At 39.1% G+C, this 17,620-nt stretch overlaps 1 protein-coding gene across 1 annotated transcript in view; it reads right to left on the bottom strand.

Annotated features, from left to right (window-relative positions):
* The window catches only part of wtip (WT1 interacting protein), a 36,468-nt gene that overhangs the window by 11,316 nt on the left and 7,532 nt on the right, over window positions 1-17,620 (bottom strand). Inside the window, exon 2 of the mRNA XM_003437669.5 lies at window positions 14,265-14,366. Coding sequence (XP_003437717.1) covers window positions 14,265-14,366 — 102 coding nt within the window. The remainder of the gene's footprint in view (window positions 1-14,264; window positions 14,367-17,620) is intronic.

The raw sequence follows: 17,620 nt of genomic DNA, 5'->3' as shown, positions 1-17,620 counted from the left end.
CCTACTGAAAGAAAAGAGGACAGCTATCACAAGAGCCATGTGTCTTTTGACTTCAGCTGGACTGAATGATCTCATCATCACTGTCATCTGTCAGTACAGTTTGGGTAATAATAAAAAAGCACTTTGCAAATGAAACATCCCATCTGAGAGAAATAGGCCAACATCAAAATAGTGGTAGACTGTTCAAAAGTGTCTGATTTAAAAGTGTCTTTCCCAATGAAGGCAAGGTATCTGCCAGTGGACTGATGACATCCAGATGTTACAAACCGAATGAAAAGGAGAACTGATGATAGGTCAGAGGATACAAAGGCTATTTTCTGAACATATAAATATAGTCATCCCTTTAAATTCTGGCTTACACTTTGTGCACAAAAATCGTGAAAACCATTGCACTGAACATCGTTGCACACCAAGTTTACCCCCCACCCCCACAATATCAACATGTTACCTCAGCAGAACAATGCTAACTGTCACACACCACGAAACCCACAAAGTTTTGGGAAGTAAAAAGAAGAAACCATCACAAACACAAAATAAGTCCAACCCACAAACACTGAACCCTGCAACCACAAATGACCTAAAGGCTTGACTGCCAAAGTGCCATGACGTTCTCAAAGGTGCCATGTTCTTGCTTTGAAGGGTCAGAGATGGCATGAGGAAGATTTACACGATATTAGGCAGCTGGTTTGAATGCTGTGACTGATCAGTTTAAGTGATTGCAACTTTGTGGTAACAGTTTCCACTTTGCTTGCAAACTGACCGTCAGGTCAGAGGTTGACTTTCTTTTTGCATAAATTCCAAAACTTTTTGAAAGGACCTGCAGATTTTTTCTGTGTAACATTTTTTTGGTGCAACCACACTTTAAAATCTTAGCTGAGTGGGAAAGAATTTGACAAAGTTTAGTGTAAAACCATCCCAGAATACTAGAGAAAGCAAAGAGATGAGCTTATCCAATTTTCCACATTTTAAAATCTGATAATAACATAGTAGATTTTCTTTCTTGCTGGTTTGCAGATTTCTGTCACAGCTGCACCATCCACCCACTGTTTAAACCTACTGTTTGTAAAGGACATGAAAAGGAAACTGAATTAGGAATAGAAGAAAGGTAGCTTGAATGAAGGAATGTCGGCCTTCTAGTGAAGAGGAGTTAAAACTGAATGTCTCAGGTAGAGAATGAACTGAGTAGCTGCACCGAGGTCCAGCATTAGAAAAATAAATTGTATCTTGAAATACAAATCCTCCCGCAGACATCAATAATAAATATATGGAACAGAAAATGTGCACTTTTAGACTTTATTTGTTATGTTATCACTTCTTTGCCCCCCCAAAATGAGTTTTGAAACACTTAGTGTTGGTAAAAAGTAAAAAATGAACCAATTATTTCAGACACAACATGCGACATAACACTTCTGTTAACTTTTACATGCAAAAACACATCCTACTGTATCCTTTTCTTTTATCTTCCACGGCCACAGCACACACAGAGTGCGGAGCAGATGGCTCGCCAAAAACAGGCAACTTTCTGCCTCCGTTTAATTACCTCAACCATTGATCCTGACAGGAATCCATTCACAACCCATACACAATCAATACAGCAGGCTGCTTGCCAAACCTCCCCCCAAAATCTCCACTCTTCCCTGCTATTGTGCACTGCTCACAGACAGACCAACAATAGCGGACTGGAGGGAGGATGTCCCTTATTCTGACACATACAGAAAACGACAACCAGCTTTTCAACACTGCTTCGTTATTCTAAATAACTTTAAATCCTTAAAAAAGTCACAGGCCCACGACACATAAACATGTCCACACTGCAGTGAGCCCAGGTTCAGGACACCGAGCTTCTAGCACAGAGTGAGAACACTGAATTCCTCTGGGTTAGCCTTCATTCATCAGAATCCAAGTTTGAATCCAAACTGAAAAGGAAATTCTGCTGCGGGCTGGCTTCTACAGCCCCCTGCCATGCATCTCACACTGCTCGCCCATTCAAATTCATTTAACAGCAGCGGTGTCTCTGTGGCAGCGCGATGACTTCACCCGAGCCTGGCAGACGAAACCCATGGATCTCATAAATCTGCAGGATTAGTCAGATTTAATTGTCGTCCTGAGCCACCGCTGATTTTATGGGTGTCCCAGCATGAAAAAGATGCTCACCCTTCCCTTTTTTTTTAAAACTTAAATTTATGCAATTGCTATATTTCACACACATGCATTCACATGCACTCACACACACACACACACACACACTGTCACAATGCTGGGAGATGGCAATACATTAACATCCACATAAATGGCTGGAGCAGCAGAGGAATGTTGTCCACACAATAGGTGAGACTTTTAAGACTTTGAGACTGAGGAGCAATTAGCATTTTGGTAGCGAGGAGCAAAAAAGAAAAGGAGGATTGAAGAAGAACTCTTCATAGATGAGACTTTGAAGGGGCTAAACTGGCAGGAGCAGTGAGATTATAGTGAACAGTGCAGCAGCAGGGGCTGCGAGGTGTTGCTGTGTGCTGGTCTGTGGCCTCTGCTCTGGAGTTTGGGGTCTGGAAGGTGAATACAAAGGCCCCAGTGCTGATGACTGTGTGGAGCGCTGCTAGGGGAGCAGGCCGACTGAGCAAACGGGGACATTCTTTCTGCCTGAGGTCACTAGCTGGTCCCATTCATCCCCCCGCACCTCTCCAGCACCCGCTCTCTGCCCACTTCCATCACCGAGAAAAAGAGGGGGAGGGCTCCATGCCTCCCTTTCGCTCCTCTGGCCTTTTGTGACCAGACATTGCTGCAGAGAGGCCGAATATCCTCACAGTCCTGCAAGGCATTGAATCAGTGGCTCTATTTATAATTTGCAATCTACCTGCAGGTTTTACAGAGCCTGATCCATGATTATAGCTCGGTCAAATTGCTCCCATTAGGCCCCTGACTGCATGTAAACTTGAGCATAATTTACCCATCCTGGCATCATAGACTAGCTAGATGTGCAGTTTGGGATTTACTTTAAAATCCTTTTCTCATTTTCATGTCTCACTCTGCTTGCTTGTCTTAGTTACTTTTAGAGGTTTCAACCAGAGGTTGCATTAGACTTTGTCACCGTCTTTCATTTTGATGGACAGGGTTGTGAAGTTTCCTAACTTATTCTCTCATTACCTACCTACAAAAAAAGAGTATGCATTGATGAGGACATGGAGAGAAAAGAATAAAAATGTAAAAAATCTGCTGTAAGGTCACTCCACATGTCAGCACCAAAAGAAACAGATTCAACAGTTCAAGCGAAGGCACTAAAACAACCTTATGTCTGAACTACCAAACATAAGGTGACTTGAGCTGGGTGCTTGATTGAGTGTAATCAAATGCATCAAAGAGGGCTGCTGCAGAGGCGAAAGCTTTTTGTGTCCGATTTTTATTTTATTGTGAAGGGCAAACTCTGTCCAACCTCGCTCTGCTGCTACACCCGAAACTGAAATTACCAGCATCGCGTTTCCAGCAGGAAAGTGATCGTAAGTTACCAAAAGTTTTTAATGATTAAACTTTCCAATGCTGCAAGCGCTTACTTCACCATGAGGTTCACTTTGCCTGCATAATCTGCTCCTTCTGCATGAGCAACCAGCTGCACCCATGACTCAGCCGTGATCACGCTCCGACACCTCACTGGAGGATTCAACCATGTATGTTTAATTTTAGGTTACATATATAGAAGACAGCAACTGATGTGTTGATTTAATATTTTGATGAATCCACCATCTAATCCATCAAAAAGACTGACAGCCTTCAGATTTTTCCATAACTGTTTAAAAAAAGAAAAATATTTAGTTAACTGGAGTCAATTTTCAATTCAATTTTAAGTCAAAAGTTGACTCAGGGCACTTTTTAATTTCAAACCATGCTCGCTTTATTTTGACATCATGGCATTTGAAACCAGAGGTTTACAACTGATTTTGGATTTTTTAAACATGATTTTTCTTACTTGTTTTTAGGAAATTTATAACTTTTTTCTCCTTTTTTAGTTATTAACAGGTTATTTACACAGTCATAGTATTTACTTAATTTCATAGTTTATATTTTATAGGGACAGGTATGCAACATGCCTAACAGCACAATTTTCAATGGCATTTAAAATCCATGAACCTCACCACACCACATGCATATGAGTTTGGTAATGTTTATAATGACACATAATGATGAGTGATTTTCTCCTCTCCCTCTTTCTGCTCCTGACCTCTGCATGTATGACGGCCGCGTGCAATTTTTGGTCATTTACAAATCTCAGCTCATCTGTTAGTACGTGCATTTTGAATGCTGGTGTTGCCATGGAAATGAAGACTGATGTGTCACCATGGCGAAGGTATCATTCGGCTAAATTTTCCTCTGGTATGGCAGTTGCGGTTGAGCCTATTCAGTCAAAAAAAGAAAGAAAAAACCCAGCAGGAGTCACTCGTCTTCACTGAAAGGATGAAAATAATTTCATTGGGCATCCAGGTCGTTTAGACGCTTTCACCTAAAATGAGAGCTGTGTATTTTTTCTACACAATGTTAGTGTGTCTGAGATTCATCCTTGGATCATGTGGGGGATGTGGCCTTTTCTATGGCTACCAAAATGAGAATGTAGGAATCTTATTTTTGCATAATACAAAACCATTATACATTTAACATACGATTTAACATTTTGCAGTGACTTTGTTAAGTTGCATGCTGTTTCTGGTCTGAATAATTTTCTCCTACTGATAAGATACAGATGTAATTGTGATCTTTTGTACTTTTTGGATGCAGGACATGTGTCGACTATTCTGTGCAACTCTAGAAAACTGACAAAATAATCCAACCCTTAAGGTTAAGTTCATGGCTGGAGTTCAAATAGAAGTGAAGATGACAGGATTTCTTTCAGTGTAACCTGAGCTCATGGTATGCACATGAAGCTCGACCCAAGACTTCCAAAGTCACAGAGAGCCCCTCTTTGGGTAGTACTTTCTGAACATCGAGGACTTTTCATGATATGTTTACTTTGAAAATCTTTGTATTATCTCTTTTGATTTTTTTAAGGACAGTCATTTATTAAAGAGAGTGAAAACGTGTTACTTCTCTTGTCATGTTATATGTCTAGCACACACACACACACACACACACACACAAACATACAATCAAACATTAATTTTCTGTTGCAGCACTGGTAAGTTACTGACTTTTTCAACTGTTGGGCTTGATAGCTTTACCCGGATTAATGCACTGAATATGAAGATATAAAGGAAGGAGATCATAAAGTTTTCATAAATATGATGAATTAAACTATGGGTAGAGAAATGAAGCATGCTTTACGTTTCTTTAGTTTGACTGACATTTTCCAGTCCCGCCCATTAACATTGGAAGTCTGAATTAAGACCTCAATAGCAGACTTTTTAACTGCAGCCTAAAAGGTGTTGCTCACTTTGCAGCAGCTCAGTTGCATCAGCTGAGCTTATAGCAGCCACATGCTGCGAAGAGGAAGGGGAACATTTCAGAGCTTGACATAAAATAATTTCTTTAGTAGAAAAACATGAAAACCAAGCCTCTATTTTCTTTAATGGTTCATAGTAGGGCTTTCCAACTTTGGCAGAAATCATGAATCATGACTACTGAGGTTACAAACACTTATAATCACAAACTTTAAGCAAAAAAAACCCCAGTGTGTCCTTTTAATTTCTCCATTTGAGTGTCTATAACCTTTAAATGAAGAAATACATATGAACTAAAATGAACTTCTCCAAAACTTTGCAGGGAGTGAACATGAATTCATAAAGCTTTTTGGACTGTCAGTTGAAACTGATCCATGGATTTTGCAGCTTTACAAACTACAAACTGATGAAATATTATTAAAACATTTTCCATGACGATCTCCCCAGACTTGATTACTGGCCCTGTCTCTTTCTAACTAAAGGTCTTTAGATATAAACCAATAGCAAAATAATATGAAGAAGACAATCATGTTCCTTAATGATCAGTCACATATCATATCACATAGAATCCCATTTCCCATCATTCACTTAGGCTTTGTACCTGGTGGAGCAACAGTTGCACCTGCATTCACAAGCTGCTGCTGCCTTGAACTTGTGAAACTGTTGTTATCTGCGTTTGCATTGACGTCAGAGGTCAAACATAAGCCAGTAACAACAATTAAGCAGATGTCAATCAGTCAAACTCTTTACATTCTTGGTGATTGGGTCTAATACGGTAAAAGAAATTGTCAGCATAAAACAAACAATGCACAATATAATCTTTTACCATTAACCTTTGAATTGCTGATCTACTGAGCTGACCTTTTAAACAGATAAAAAAGCTGAAACATCTACATCCCTAAAGCAAATGCTGACACAGAAGTGGATCATATCAGGTCACATTCCAACAAGAAGTATTTGTCAACTTCCTACTGGTGACACGCCTGCTGGTGTGTTTCAACATGAGATAACTGTTCCTCTCTGAGAGGAAGTTTATCCCGTGGCAAAACGTGCTTACTAAAAGTGCACTTAGAAAATTCGCTCTTACACTGCTCTTACTAGCAGTTAATCAAATATAAATAGCATCTGAAAACCGATGACTTCCCAAGGTTAATAGTTGCGTTATTCCTCTACGATTTTATGAGTTAGTCAAATTTTATCAGTAGCCAAACAAATTTGAACTTTACAAAAAGGGGTAAAGTGAACACATCACACATCCTCAGGTTGGAGATTTTTGGTGGTACTGATGAGCATCTGAAAACCAATCACACCGCTGAGTTTGGCTCCTCAATCAGGTCAGTTAGCCAGAATAAACAATTCACATGACAGCACGGACCTGCCTGCAGTTACAAGGAGAGAGCTTCAGTACGTACAAAAGCTTATTGTTTTACATTCACATCAAAAGACAACTGAAAATTTTGTTAGCTGTATTTTAATTTAATTCCGCGCTTTGTCACTGACAATAAACCAGCCTAACAGAGAGGAATGTGCTGGCAGAAGGCATCACTCTGTTCTTTCTCTGGCAGAGAAACCACGAGAGCGTTTGCCTGGCTGCAGAGAAAGATAAATGTGGTGATTGGCTCACAAAGGAACTTCAAACTGATTTTTTCATACAATGCAATTACAAGCCTCTGCAGGCCTTCATGTTTTTGGTATTCTGAGAGAAACCCCAGTCACGGAGGCTACAGCAAAGTCTACTGTAAGCATATTATCCAGCTCTAAACACTGGAGATTAACATCATATAGACTGTGGATAAAAATGCACTGAAACTTTAGTGTTTTGCTTTGTTATGTATTTTTTGAAGCAAAAGTTATCAGTAAAGGGGAGTAACCTTGGTCACTGCATTCCTTAACTACATCATAGGCACAGATACTTGCTTAATTAGTGCGGAATAAGAGATTAATTAAATATTAGGATTTAATTGACAAAAACAAAACATAAAACAAAAAAATATGGGTTGCATCACATTGTTTTGACCGATTGCCACCACACCCTTTGAGCCACACTAGATAATACTGAAACCAGGACAGACACATGCACTGTCTTGATGTTATGCTCTGATTACTGTTCTCACAGATTTACTCCCAGTTTTGAGTCATCCAGAAATCGGAAATGATGCACGCTCAGACTTCTAGGGTATGCACAAAAGTTCAGGTCAAAACATCTGGCAAAGAGAGAGGTTTCACCTACAAAAAGAATTCTGGAACATCGCAGTAGTGTCAGACATTTCATTGCTTTCTGTGTGAACAAAAGTGGAAAACGAGAGAGAAAGATCTTCAAACTGCTGGTCTAACCTTCGTAATGTATAACTGCAGACGAAAGGCAACAGAACTGCAGGATAACACTAAGGATGGCATGTCTTCAGCTGTGCAGAAAAAGATGATGTGTGGATGGGAGAGATACGAGTATGTGCAAAAAAAAAGCTTTTTTTTGCAAAAAGAAACTCCTAATAATATCCTCCAGTTCCAGGCCAAGAATGAATGAGATACAGCAAGCAAAGGCCACACAATGAACAACCCAATGTTGTTCATTGTTCCAAAAGGAAATGAGTTTCCATTGAAAAATGTTGACTTTTCCATGTCTCTGGCCTACAATCAACCCGAATGTTGTACATTCACTGGCCACTTAGTCAGGTATTTAACTGCTTAATGCACATATCTCAGCAGCTAATCACATGGCAGCAAGTCAACATCTTTAGGTATGTAGATAAGGTCAAGGCAACACTGCTGAAGTTCAAATGAGTTCTGAGCATCAGAATAGAAAAGAAAGACGATTTAAATGATTTTCAACTATTATTCAAAATCTATTTCACTATTTCAGAGAGTGCTAGTCTAAATGTTGATGTCAGGGATCACAGAAGAATGGATAGACTGCTTTTAGCTGATAGGAAGGTAGCAGTATTCAAATACCAAGGTATGCAGAAGAGCTTTGGTTGGTAGGGTCAGATAGTATTTGTCCTTTTCTTTAGTACGATTATGTCAAAGAATGAACACATTTATCAAAGAGCACATTTTTAGAGATACGCAGTGTTTTCATTCATGTCCTAATTCCCTCCCTTTTTTTTGAAAGTTCATTTTAACCAGCACTAGGCCGTTCTCATCTTTCGCCTCCATATTGGTTACTCGAGCTCTTAGCCCACACTTAAAAGACTTCAACTCCACTGTTTTAAGCTGCAGCTGGAGATCCAGCGCAAGGTGAAGGGCCACTTTAACCAGAACCTCCAGCAAGTGGACAACTGAGTCTGTCCACAAAATAAGACAGTTGATGCAGACAAGAGAAATCTGTTCTGTTTACTGTCAAAAATAATAAGTTGTATGATTTTTTTAATAGCACCTGTTTTCATTTGAGGTGGTGGGCAGGGGTGGGGGGTGTACCGTTATTTTTCATTTAGCATTTTCTGTGCTTTCATAATGTAAAAGCAGACAAAGTAATATGTATATCTTTATGTGATATATCTTAAAAACAGATCCATACATATATTTTATTTGCTGTATTAGGGTATAAGACAGCAAATAAAATATAAAAAATACAGCACGGGTATACTGTGAGCAACAAGTGATATCTGCTGTGCAACAAAAACGTTATAATGCCGTGTAAATGAAAACAAGTTTGGGAAGAAAAGATCCAAAAATAAGTCGTTACATTTTTCATGCATGACTGACAATGAACAGATCACCTGTCTGAAGTATTTAAATAGAATTTTCCACATTTTTCTGAATCAACCTCTAACTTACCTAGAATAAAAATAACATGAAAGTGGCAGCTGCAGCCCAAATTGAGGGCAAAGTTATGATACAGATCCTTGTTTCAACATGTCTCACAGCATCCAGCCTTCCTGTTATTCATTATAATAAAAGAAGGATCTTAAATGCAAGCCCAAACAAAGCAGAAAGGGTTACACCGAGGGTGTCACAAACACAATACTGCTGCTACAGGCTCGTTAGCTGCCGGCTCGCTGACCACCTGCTAATGAGAACAGTTGTCCGCTGCCTGCATCTATGAAGAAATATTTACCCAGCATGATGAGTATGGAATGAAGTTGCCTTATCCTCATTATCCATCCATCTATTTTCTTCTAATAACACTACAAGTTTGCATATATATGACATGTATGACCTCGGGAGCAAAACAAAACAAAAAAGAAAATTGAAGGCGCCCTGATTTCCAATGCCTTGCAGGTGCAACTTGTGGCGGTAAACGATTAGAGAAATTCAAGCCCCTGAGCTGCCGCCTTTTGGTTCAGTGTAGCACACAAATGAGTCATCAGGCTTTTTGCGGTTGACAGTCTGCTCATCCAGTCTGAAGTGCAGTGTTTACTTCTTTTCTTTTCATCGACACCCTGTCTCGCGCTCGTACTGAAATTTTACATTCACCCCGATTAAACTGTGTTTACGTTGAGAAATATACCCACTAGGGATGTTTTGACACCTGTTTTCTATGCCAGATATAAATGGGAAAATAAATATCATAAACTAAAATTAAAAAGAAAAATAAAGCTCTCAAAAAACAGAGTTTACTGTATAATAATTAGATTTGCATTTAGCAGTCATTTGAAACAAATCTTTCAATAAAATTTGAATTTTAAATGTTCGTGCCATTTTGCAAGGACACAATGTAACTTTTTTTTTTTTTGTAAACTGTGGCTAAGGTTAGCATTGCTAGGTCTAACAGCACAACAATTACTCATCCAGTCAGTTCAGGGTAATCTTTAATGCTCTGACCAACAATTACAGCTGCAGATATGAATAAATTCATTGCTCAGTGGCACTATTTATAACCATAGATACCTCGGCAAATGCTTATTTTAGGAGAACATGTCATTGTACACAAGACATTATTGCTAAAACAAACCTTGTTAATGCCTGTTTATATACAACTGGTAGCTAAAAATATATAAAAATAGCAAGAGCAATGATAATACAAAAGATTACAGGTTTTTCTGTTTTGCATTTTCTACTTTTAAATATTAGACTCAGTAAGTAAGAGATTGAGTAAACTTTAAACATGGGGTCTTGCTCTAAGACAATGGTTAAACGCTTTTGTCAGTTTTACTGTGCTGATATTCCATAACCTTAGGTTTTACTATTTTTCTGATTTTATTTTTGAGTTGATTTGACTTACAGACCAAGTGTGATAACATTATATGTGTGTTATATTTTAGCCATCAGAAACTTGTGAATTGGCATAGACTGACTGACTTTACTACTTAGCATGATGGACACTAGAGGAAGAAAAATAAGATATTTCATATTTAAAAGTCAAAGTTCAAACCGATTAGACCCAAGATTTGTAAAACTATGTGCTCCTGTGGACATGTATTTGCATCCACTCTGGCGTACGTGTGCCATTTTACATGAGTCCATGCCAGGCCTGCCCCCTCTGATAAGGAGGTCTGGTACACTTTGTGACTGTCTGATTGAGGTCCTCCAGGGAAGGTTGGCTGAAGTGGTGGTGGTGGTGGTGGGGGTTGCATTCTTGGCCATTTCATGAAAAAAGGGTGCAACCATGGGAGTAAGCCAAGAGGAGGGCTCAATTATGCATGGTTAAACAAAGCCCAAGGCTACCAGCGAGCAATGTCTCAGCAAACTCAACCTCACTCTGGAGCTTCAGAGTCCAGAAAGAAGAAAAAGAACCCGAAAAACAAACAGGGGACATAAGCACGCAATTCCCGATAAATCACTGGATTGTGTTATGACAAGTCCAGGCACTTTGAAACTAAACTTCTCAGAGGCCTTCAAAACACTGCTTAAAAGAAAACATTCCCATTCACATGAGGTCAAATGAAACATCAGAGTTTATGTTACCAATAAACCATCTTTAGAGGAGAGATGGCCCATGAAGCACAAAAGACAACTTGTTAACTAATCGTGGACATGATTTCTCCAATAAACGCAACAATAATTCTCCAGGGAGCTGTTTTTTGTCTAAAAGCAATTACGCTCTACATAGCTGTTTTATGATGTAGCTACCCTGCTCCCCACAAGTACTCCAGGCATGTTTTCAGGGTATTTTTAGCCCTCAGAGGAAATTATCTGGTTGTCTTACAAATAAGTCTGTTTGAAAGACCAAATGTCGAGAACAACCAGTGTCTTCCTTTGTTTTGGCAATGAACATTGACTCCTAAATGAACCCACAAAAAAAGTTATCAAGGCTGTTAAAACAGCTCTTAACCAAGCCAGAAGCCACTTTTCCACATTAAACACCCAAACTTCTGCAACTGGACACTCAGCTTCTGGCCCCTCTTTCTTCCAGCACACAATAAATAGGAAAGTATGTGGCTTTGGTTACATCTAAATTGTAGGAAGCTCTTCCAGAGCCGGAGGGGGCGAGGTGGAGGATCGGTATCCATGTATAGTTACACATATGAATGGAACCTGCCTAAAAAGCTTTCTCCCAAGATCTTCCTCTTGTTTCCCCAGGAAACGGGAGAGGAGGGCTGGAGTCGGGTGTCAGGGGCGTCCAGAAGACACGCACACAGATACACACAGACATACACACACGCACACACAATCTATACTGTCCTTGGAGCTCGAGAACAGATTTAATTACAGCCTTACAAACCAAATAATGTCAGCATTTTATTTCTTTGTTTCATTATTAGCCTGTTCCCGCTGCAGAGAGCTGCTGCCCTTTTATTCTACAGAGCGGACTTCAGCCTAGGGGATTATTTTAAGCAGCAGATGTTTTGATCCAGACTGTAACACCAGATCTAACAGCAAGCTGGTGATACTAATGATGATTTTTTTAGGCAGAGACAGCAGCGGCAGAAGCTTACAGCACGGCTGGTGCTGCCTGTAAGAATTAGCACATTTGAGACATCACACTCCTGAAATGATCAGTTCTCCAGGGAGCACAAAAGCTGGGCAAACCAAAAAACAAGCACAGACCCAGGTGTCTCAAGTAATTAATATAACACAGTGCTCAATGGCCCTTTATAGATACAAGGATTTTGCCACGTTTATGTTAATGTTTTTACCTGATTTTTGCACAGCTTTTGAATCTTTACTCACTCTAAATGTCTGTGTTTATGATGGGGAGAGTGGGTGGGTGAGAGCTGTGAACCAATTTGAATTCTTAAATTATATATATGTCTCAAAATGAGCAAGGATATGCTTATTTTAAAAGATATTTTTGTAATGTATTTTTGCGGGGGTGAAAATAATTATGAATTGACATTTAAAATACCGAATATCATGTACCTTCTGCCCTTTTTGCAACAATTTCGGGAGGAGGGGAGTTGCTTCTTTTAATAGAAAAAAACATGCTTATGGTTTTGGAGAGATTCTATATGAAATAAGTTATGCAATTAATGTTTTTTCCATTGCCTCAGCGAGTAAAGATACAGTTTACTCTTTAGAGCTAGATACACATAAATGACTGTGTCATCTGCATACATTTGGACACTGAGTTCAGGACAGATGGATTTCAGGTAGTGTAAAATTAAATAGAAAGGCGTGCATTAAAAGGGGTTAATGACAGCTATTTACCTCAACTGGAAAAACAACGAATGCATCATAGATTTGAGCAATCAGGTTAATGCAGAATCGCTTTGTGATTCACTTCTCGTAGTATCGTCATCCACGCAGACCAAATACTTTAAAACTGTCTCCCCTGAAGGCTGTGGGCAAGTTTACACGAGCTGGAGGGAGATTTTTATGTCAGGAAAAAGTGTAAAACATGAAAATACAGTTAAAAGTCTAAAATTTTTGTTCGTCTTCACATTTTCCAAATCCATCCTGTGGACCAGATTTGAGTCGGTTGGGCCTGATTCTGGCCCCAGGGCCTTATGTTTGACAGCCCTACTCTAGAAACAGCCTCACAATCTTCATATTTAGAGTAAAGACACATCAAACTAACATACAGGCACATCAGACTAGCTACTTTTATTGTTTTCTTGATTAGCAATAAAACAGACAAAATTAATATTAACCTTTTTCATCTTGCTACAATATTTGCAGATGCTCAGAGTGAGCAATAAAACTTGGAGATTTTTTTTATTATTTAGGAGACATTTTAACAGAGATATTTGAACATATGAATTCTTTGGAATCAAAGTCAAATATTAGCAGTACCATGATGTAACCTTGACTTATGACTGGGCTCTTTCACTTAGATAACAGGATAAAAGGTAAGAAAACGTAACATTCTACATATTTAGGTGAAGATGCTGATTAGATTTACTCACTGAATTTTACCTTTTACACTAGTTTTATAGTGTCTAGGGGTGAGAAATCCAACGTACAGCTCATGAAAATCTACCTCTGAAAATCTACCTTGCTGATCTGGAAATGGGTTTTTTTTCTTTTCACATAGGTGTTACACAAACCATGAGTGTAACATTTTTTCACACATACCCCGCATATCAAGGCTTTGTAGAAAAATGCTTCAGACAGAAGCCCTAGTGCATGACTGAAATTCAACAAGCTGAAATAAGATGTCTTGGGCGTCACCTTCGCAGAAAATTCTCATGAAGATGGCAGCATGTTTTGACACTGACACACAATACGGATATTTCTAGGACTTTTTTAGGAAAGGTCATGTAAAATATCACCATCTGCTCCTTAGAGTTTTTCACATTTTCCTAGGTGCCTCGATACCCACATTCACACTGCAAAAAGTATCTGAAACAGAGTGCTTATACCCAGCACTTTTGACTTCTAGGGGTTTCTAGGGTAATAAACTAAACTCATTATTTGAAGCTGTTGCTATGTTGAATATGAGCATCCACCATTGTAACAGTATATGTATGACAGAAAATAAGAAAAAAGCATAATAGACACCCATGAAATAACTGCCTTACTTACCACAAGAGCAGCAGGTGAAGCAGTTTGTGTGATAGAGGTTCCCCATGGCCTGGCACGCTTGGCTGGCTCCATACACACCCTTCCCACATTTGACACAAATACCTGTTGGAGACAGTGAGTCACTTACATGATGATGAGGACAACAGTTTAATGGAAAAGTAGAACAAATCTCCGATTCTGTGAGGACAGAGACTCCACTGATGCTGAAAAGGTCTGTATGATCCAGTGAAGACACAGTCTGTGTTGTTCTGTGTGTGACTCTGACATAAGGAACAATTACTGGACTTGATCCTGTCACATTTCTTGTTACACAGCAGGAAACCTGTCAATCTGTTTGCACATTCGTTTAATTATGCAAACGAATAACACTGGAAAATTATAAATCTGCTAAGAATATCACACGGTTCCCTCAGCAGCGTTTGATCGCCTTTGAAGACCAATATCACAATGAAATTCGGAGCATTAAAATATTAAACAGATTATTACAGATGTTCAGTTTTTAGAGACAGAGAGCAAATTTTAGTGTTTGAATATTAATTCTAAAGTCATATTTCATGAAGCGATTTCTACTTTAGTTGTGCACATTTGATTCCTGTCATTTCCATGCATTACATCATACTGTTTGAAGCCAACTACTTCAGGAAAGCTAATGATTACATTAAAATGCACTGACAGGAAATGAAGTAGATGTGAGGAGATTGTTAGAAAGGACAGGGCAGACAGAAAAATCCTCTTCTACTGTCCTGCTGTGAAAAGTTGTATTCAAAAGGGCCAATGTTGTTTGACGGAGAACAAATTTTACTTAATTGGTTATCATAGATATTTTGTAACTAAACTGACACATCCAAAGACTTTACAACTCATAGTGGTGCTGTTTCCTCCATCATTATAGTATTATTGCTATTACCATAACCAGCATTTTATTACTACTCGGATCATGAAGCCAAACTCTCAGTGGTCACCTATAAAGTTTCTCCACATTAACCCAGTAAACAAAGATGACATGATAAGCAGCTATAAACCTATATTCATGCACATGGATATTAAATAATTCAAAGAATGGTAAAATATACTTGAAATTAAAAGACATTTTTGACTACTTTAATGTTATTGACATTACTTGCGTGAATATATATGCTGGAGTGGAGTCCTTGTTATAGTAACACATTTTGATGTCCTATGATTTTACTCATTTTTCATAAGCAGCTCCCTTCTTTTTCCTTTCTACATACACTTCCTGCCCACTTTATTAGGTACGCATTGCTAGTACCGGGCTGGAGTCCTTTTTACTTAAAAAAGTGCCTGAATTTTGTGTGAGATAGATTCAACAGGGTGCTGAAAACATTCCTCAGAGATGTTGGTCTATACTGACATGATCATATCCCACAGCTGCTGTAATTCTAACGGCTACATAATCATTATGCAAATCTGCCATTCCATCACATGGTCAGCTTCAATACTCAGGTAAGCTGTGGTATTTAAATGATGTTTGGTTGACATTAAGTGCAGCAACAAAATATTGCAGACACCATTACACCACCACATCAGACCATGGACCCATCATGATAAGGCAGGATGGATCCGTGTTTTCATGTTACTTCATACCATCTGAATGTTGCAGCAGAAACTGAGGCTCATCAGACCAGGCAACAACTTTTCCTGTAGTCTAATGTCTAATTTTGGTAAGCCAGTGCAAATTGTGAGTAGCATCTGATCTGGTCCTATGCTGCTGTTTTCCACCTGCTTCAAAGGTAACGAGTAGTTATTTGAGTTATTGTTAACCCTCCTATCAGCTCAGAGCAGTGGGGCAATAATCCTTAGATCTCTATCATCACAAGGCATTTTCACTCAGAGAACAATCGCTTACTGGAAATTTTCTCTTTTTCAGATCTGTAAACCCTAGAGATGGTTATGCTGAAAACTCCCAGTAAGATCACCAGTTTTTGAACCACTCAGACAATCTGGCACCAACTGGCATCATCCCATGGTCAAAGCCACTTAATCACCTTTTTTCTGATGCTTGGTTTGAACTTCAGCGGGTCATCTTGACCACGCCTAAATGCATCAAATTCCTACCATGTGATCAGATATTTGCATTAACAAGCAATTGAACAGTTATACTAACAGAGAGGTCAGTGAGTGTAAAAGCACAGTTGAATCCTGCAATAACCTTGTGATGGTTTGTGGAAATAATTCATTTCGATCCGTCCCTAAAGTCCAACAACAATCCTTCAGATTACAATGCTGCTTTTACCCTTGAGGGGAAGTGATGGACTCAAATGCCACTTCACTTAAGCCTGAACTAACCATCAACACAAAGTGCTGTGACCTTTAGCGAAGAAACACAGTTGGAGGGGGGAAAAAAACAGTGGCTTAAAATTATTAGTAGACATCAGCAGCAGACCAACAACCTCCAAACTCTCACACAGGACAACCTCCACTTAGGCCACATTCCTGAGCGAGTGCAGGGTCAAAGTCTGGGTGGGGTGAGTCCAGGGTCACTGTGGCTAGAGGACACAATCTCTCAAGAGATCCCAACAGGGGAGCTGCACCACAACAACACCCCTAATTTAATTTGGTTCATTATCTCTGAAATCAGACCATGTATACACTTTCAGTGATGCACTTGTGGAATTTCCTGGCTTTCTGAGAGAGTTATTTCACTTTCATAACAGCTCTGGAGGCCTCTGTGACACTGAAAACTGATAAAGGACGAGGACACAGAACAAAAACACCCACAGCTTAAATGTCTTCACTGGTTATCTGAGGTGTTTCTGCATATTAATTATTTGGACTCAAACACTGATGTAACCGGGACTCATGACTGCACTTGCTAAGAAAACAGGAAGAAAAGGGGGATAAGAATGAATGAGTGAACTTTCCAAGCTGATCAGACTGTCCCTCTTATATTCACATACTGCATTAAATCCTACACTTTTACACAACTCTTTGTGGAGTTAACTGAGTCAGTTATGCCAGGTTCTGACTTGATTATACTATTTCTTTGGTAACAAACCGATGATTAAAAAAAGATCCTGTCATGACTTGAACAGGCCACACGTCAGACGTTCCTCAAGCAATTACAGCTGGGAATAAATAGTTGTTAGAGAAACTACACTCTTAGGGATAGAGAAGAAGCACATTTTTGTCCCTGCGGGTTCATTCTATACTAATGTACCTCCCGTGGTTAATTATAGGGTCCTCAAATTAACTTGGTACTTTTTTTCTGAGCTAAAATGGTATATATATGTAATCAAGCAGTATAAAGTAAATCAAATACAAAAGTAAATCAAGTTTTGGTGATATTAAGTGGTCGGTATCACTGAAAAGGCACTATACAAATGACAGTCCATATC

Source organism: Oreochromis niloticus, linkage group LG1 (genome assembly GCF_001858045.2).
Source record: "Oreochromis niloticus isolate F11D_XX linkage group LG1, O_niloticus_UMD_NMBU, whole genome shotgun sequence".
In the NCBI taxonomy this organism is placed as follows: domain Eukaryota; kingdom Metazoa; phylum Chordata; class Actinopteri; order Cichliformes; family Cichlidae; genus Oreochromis; species Oreochromis niloticus.
This window is presented reverse-complemented; position numbering and strand designations above follow the sequence as displayed.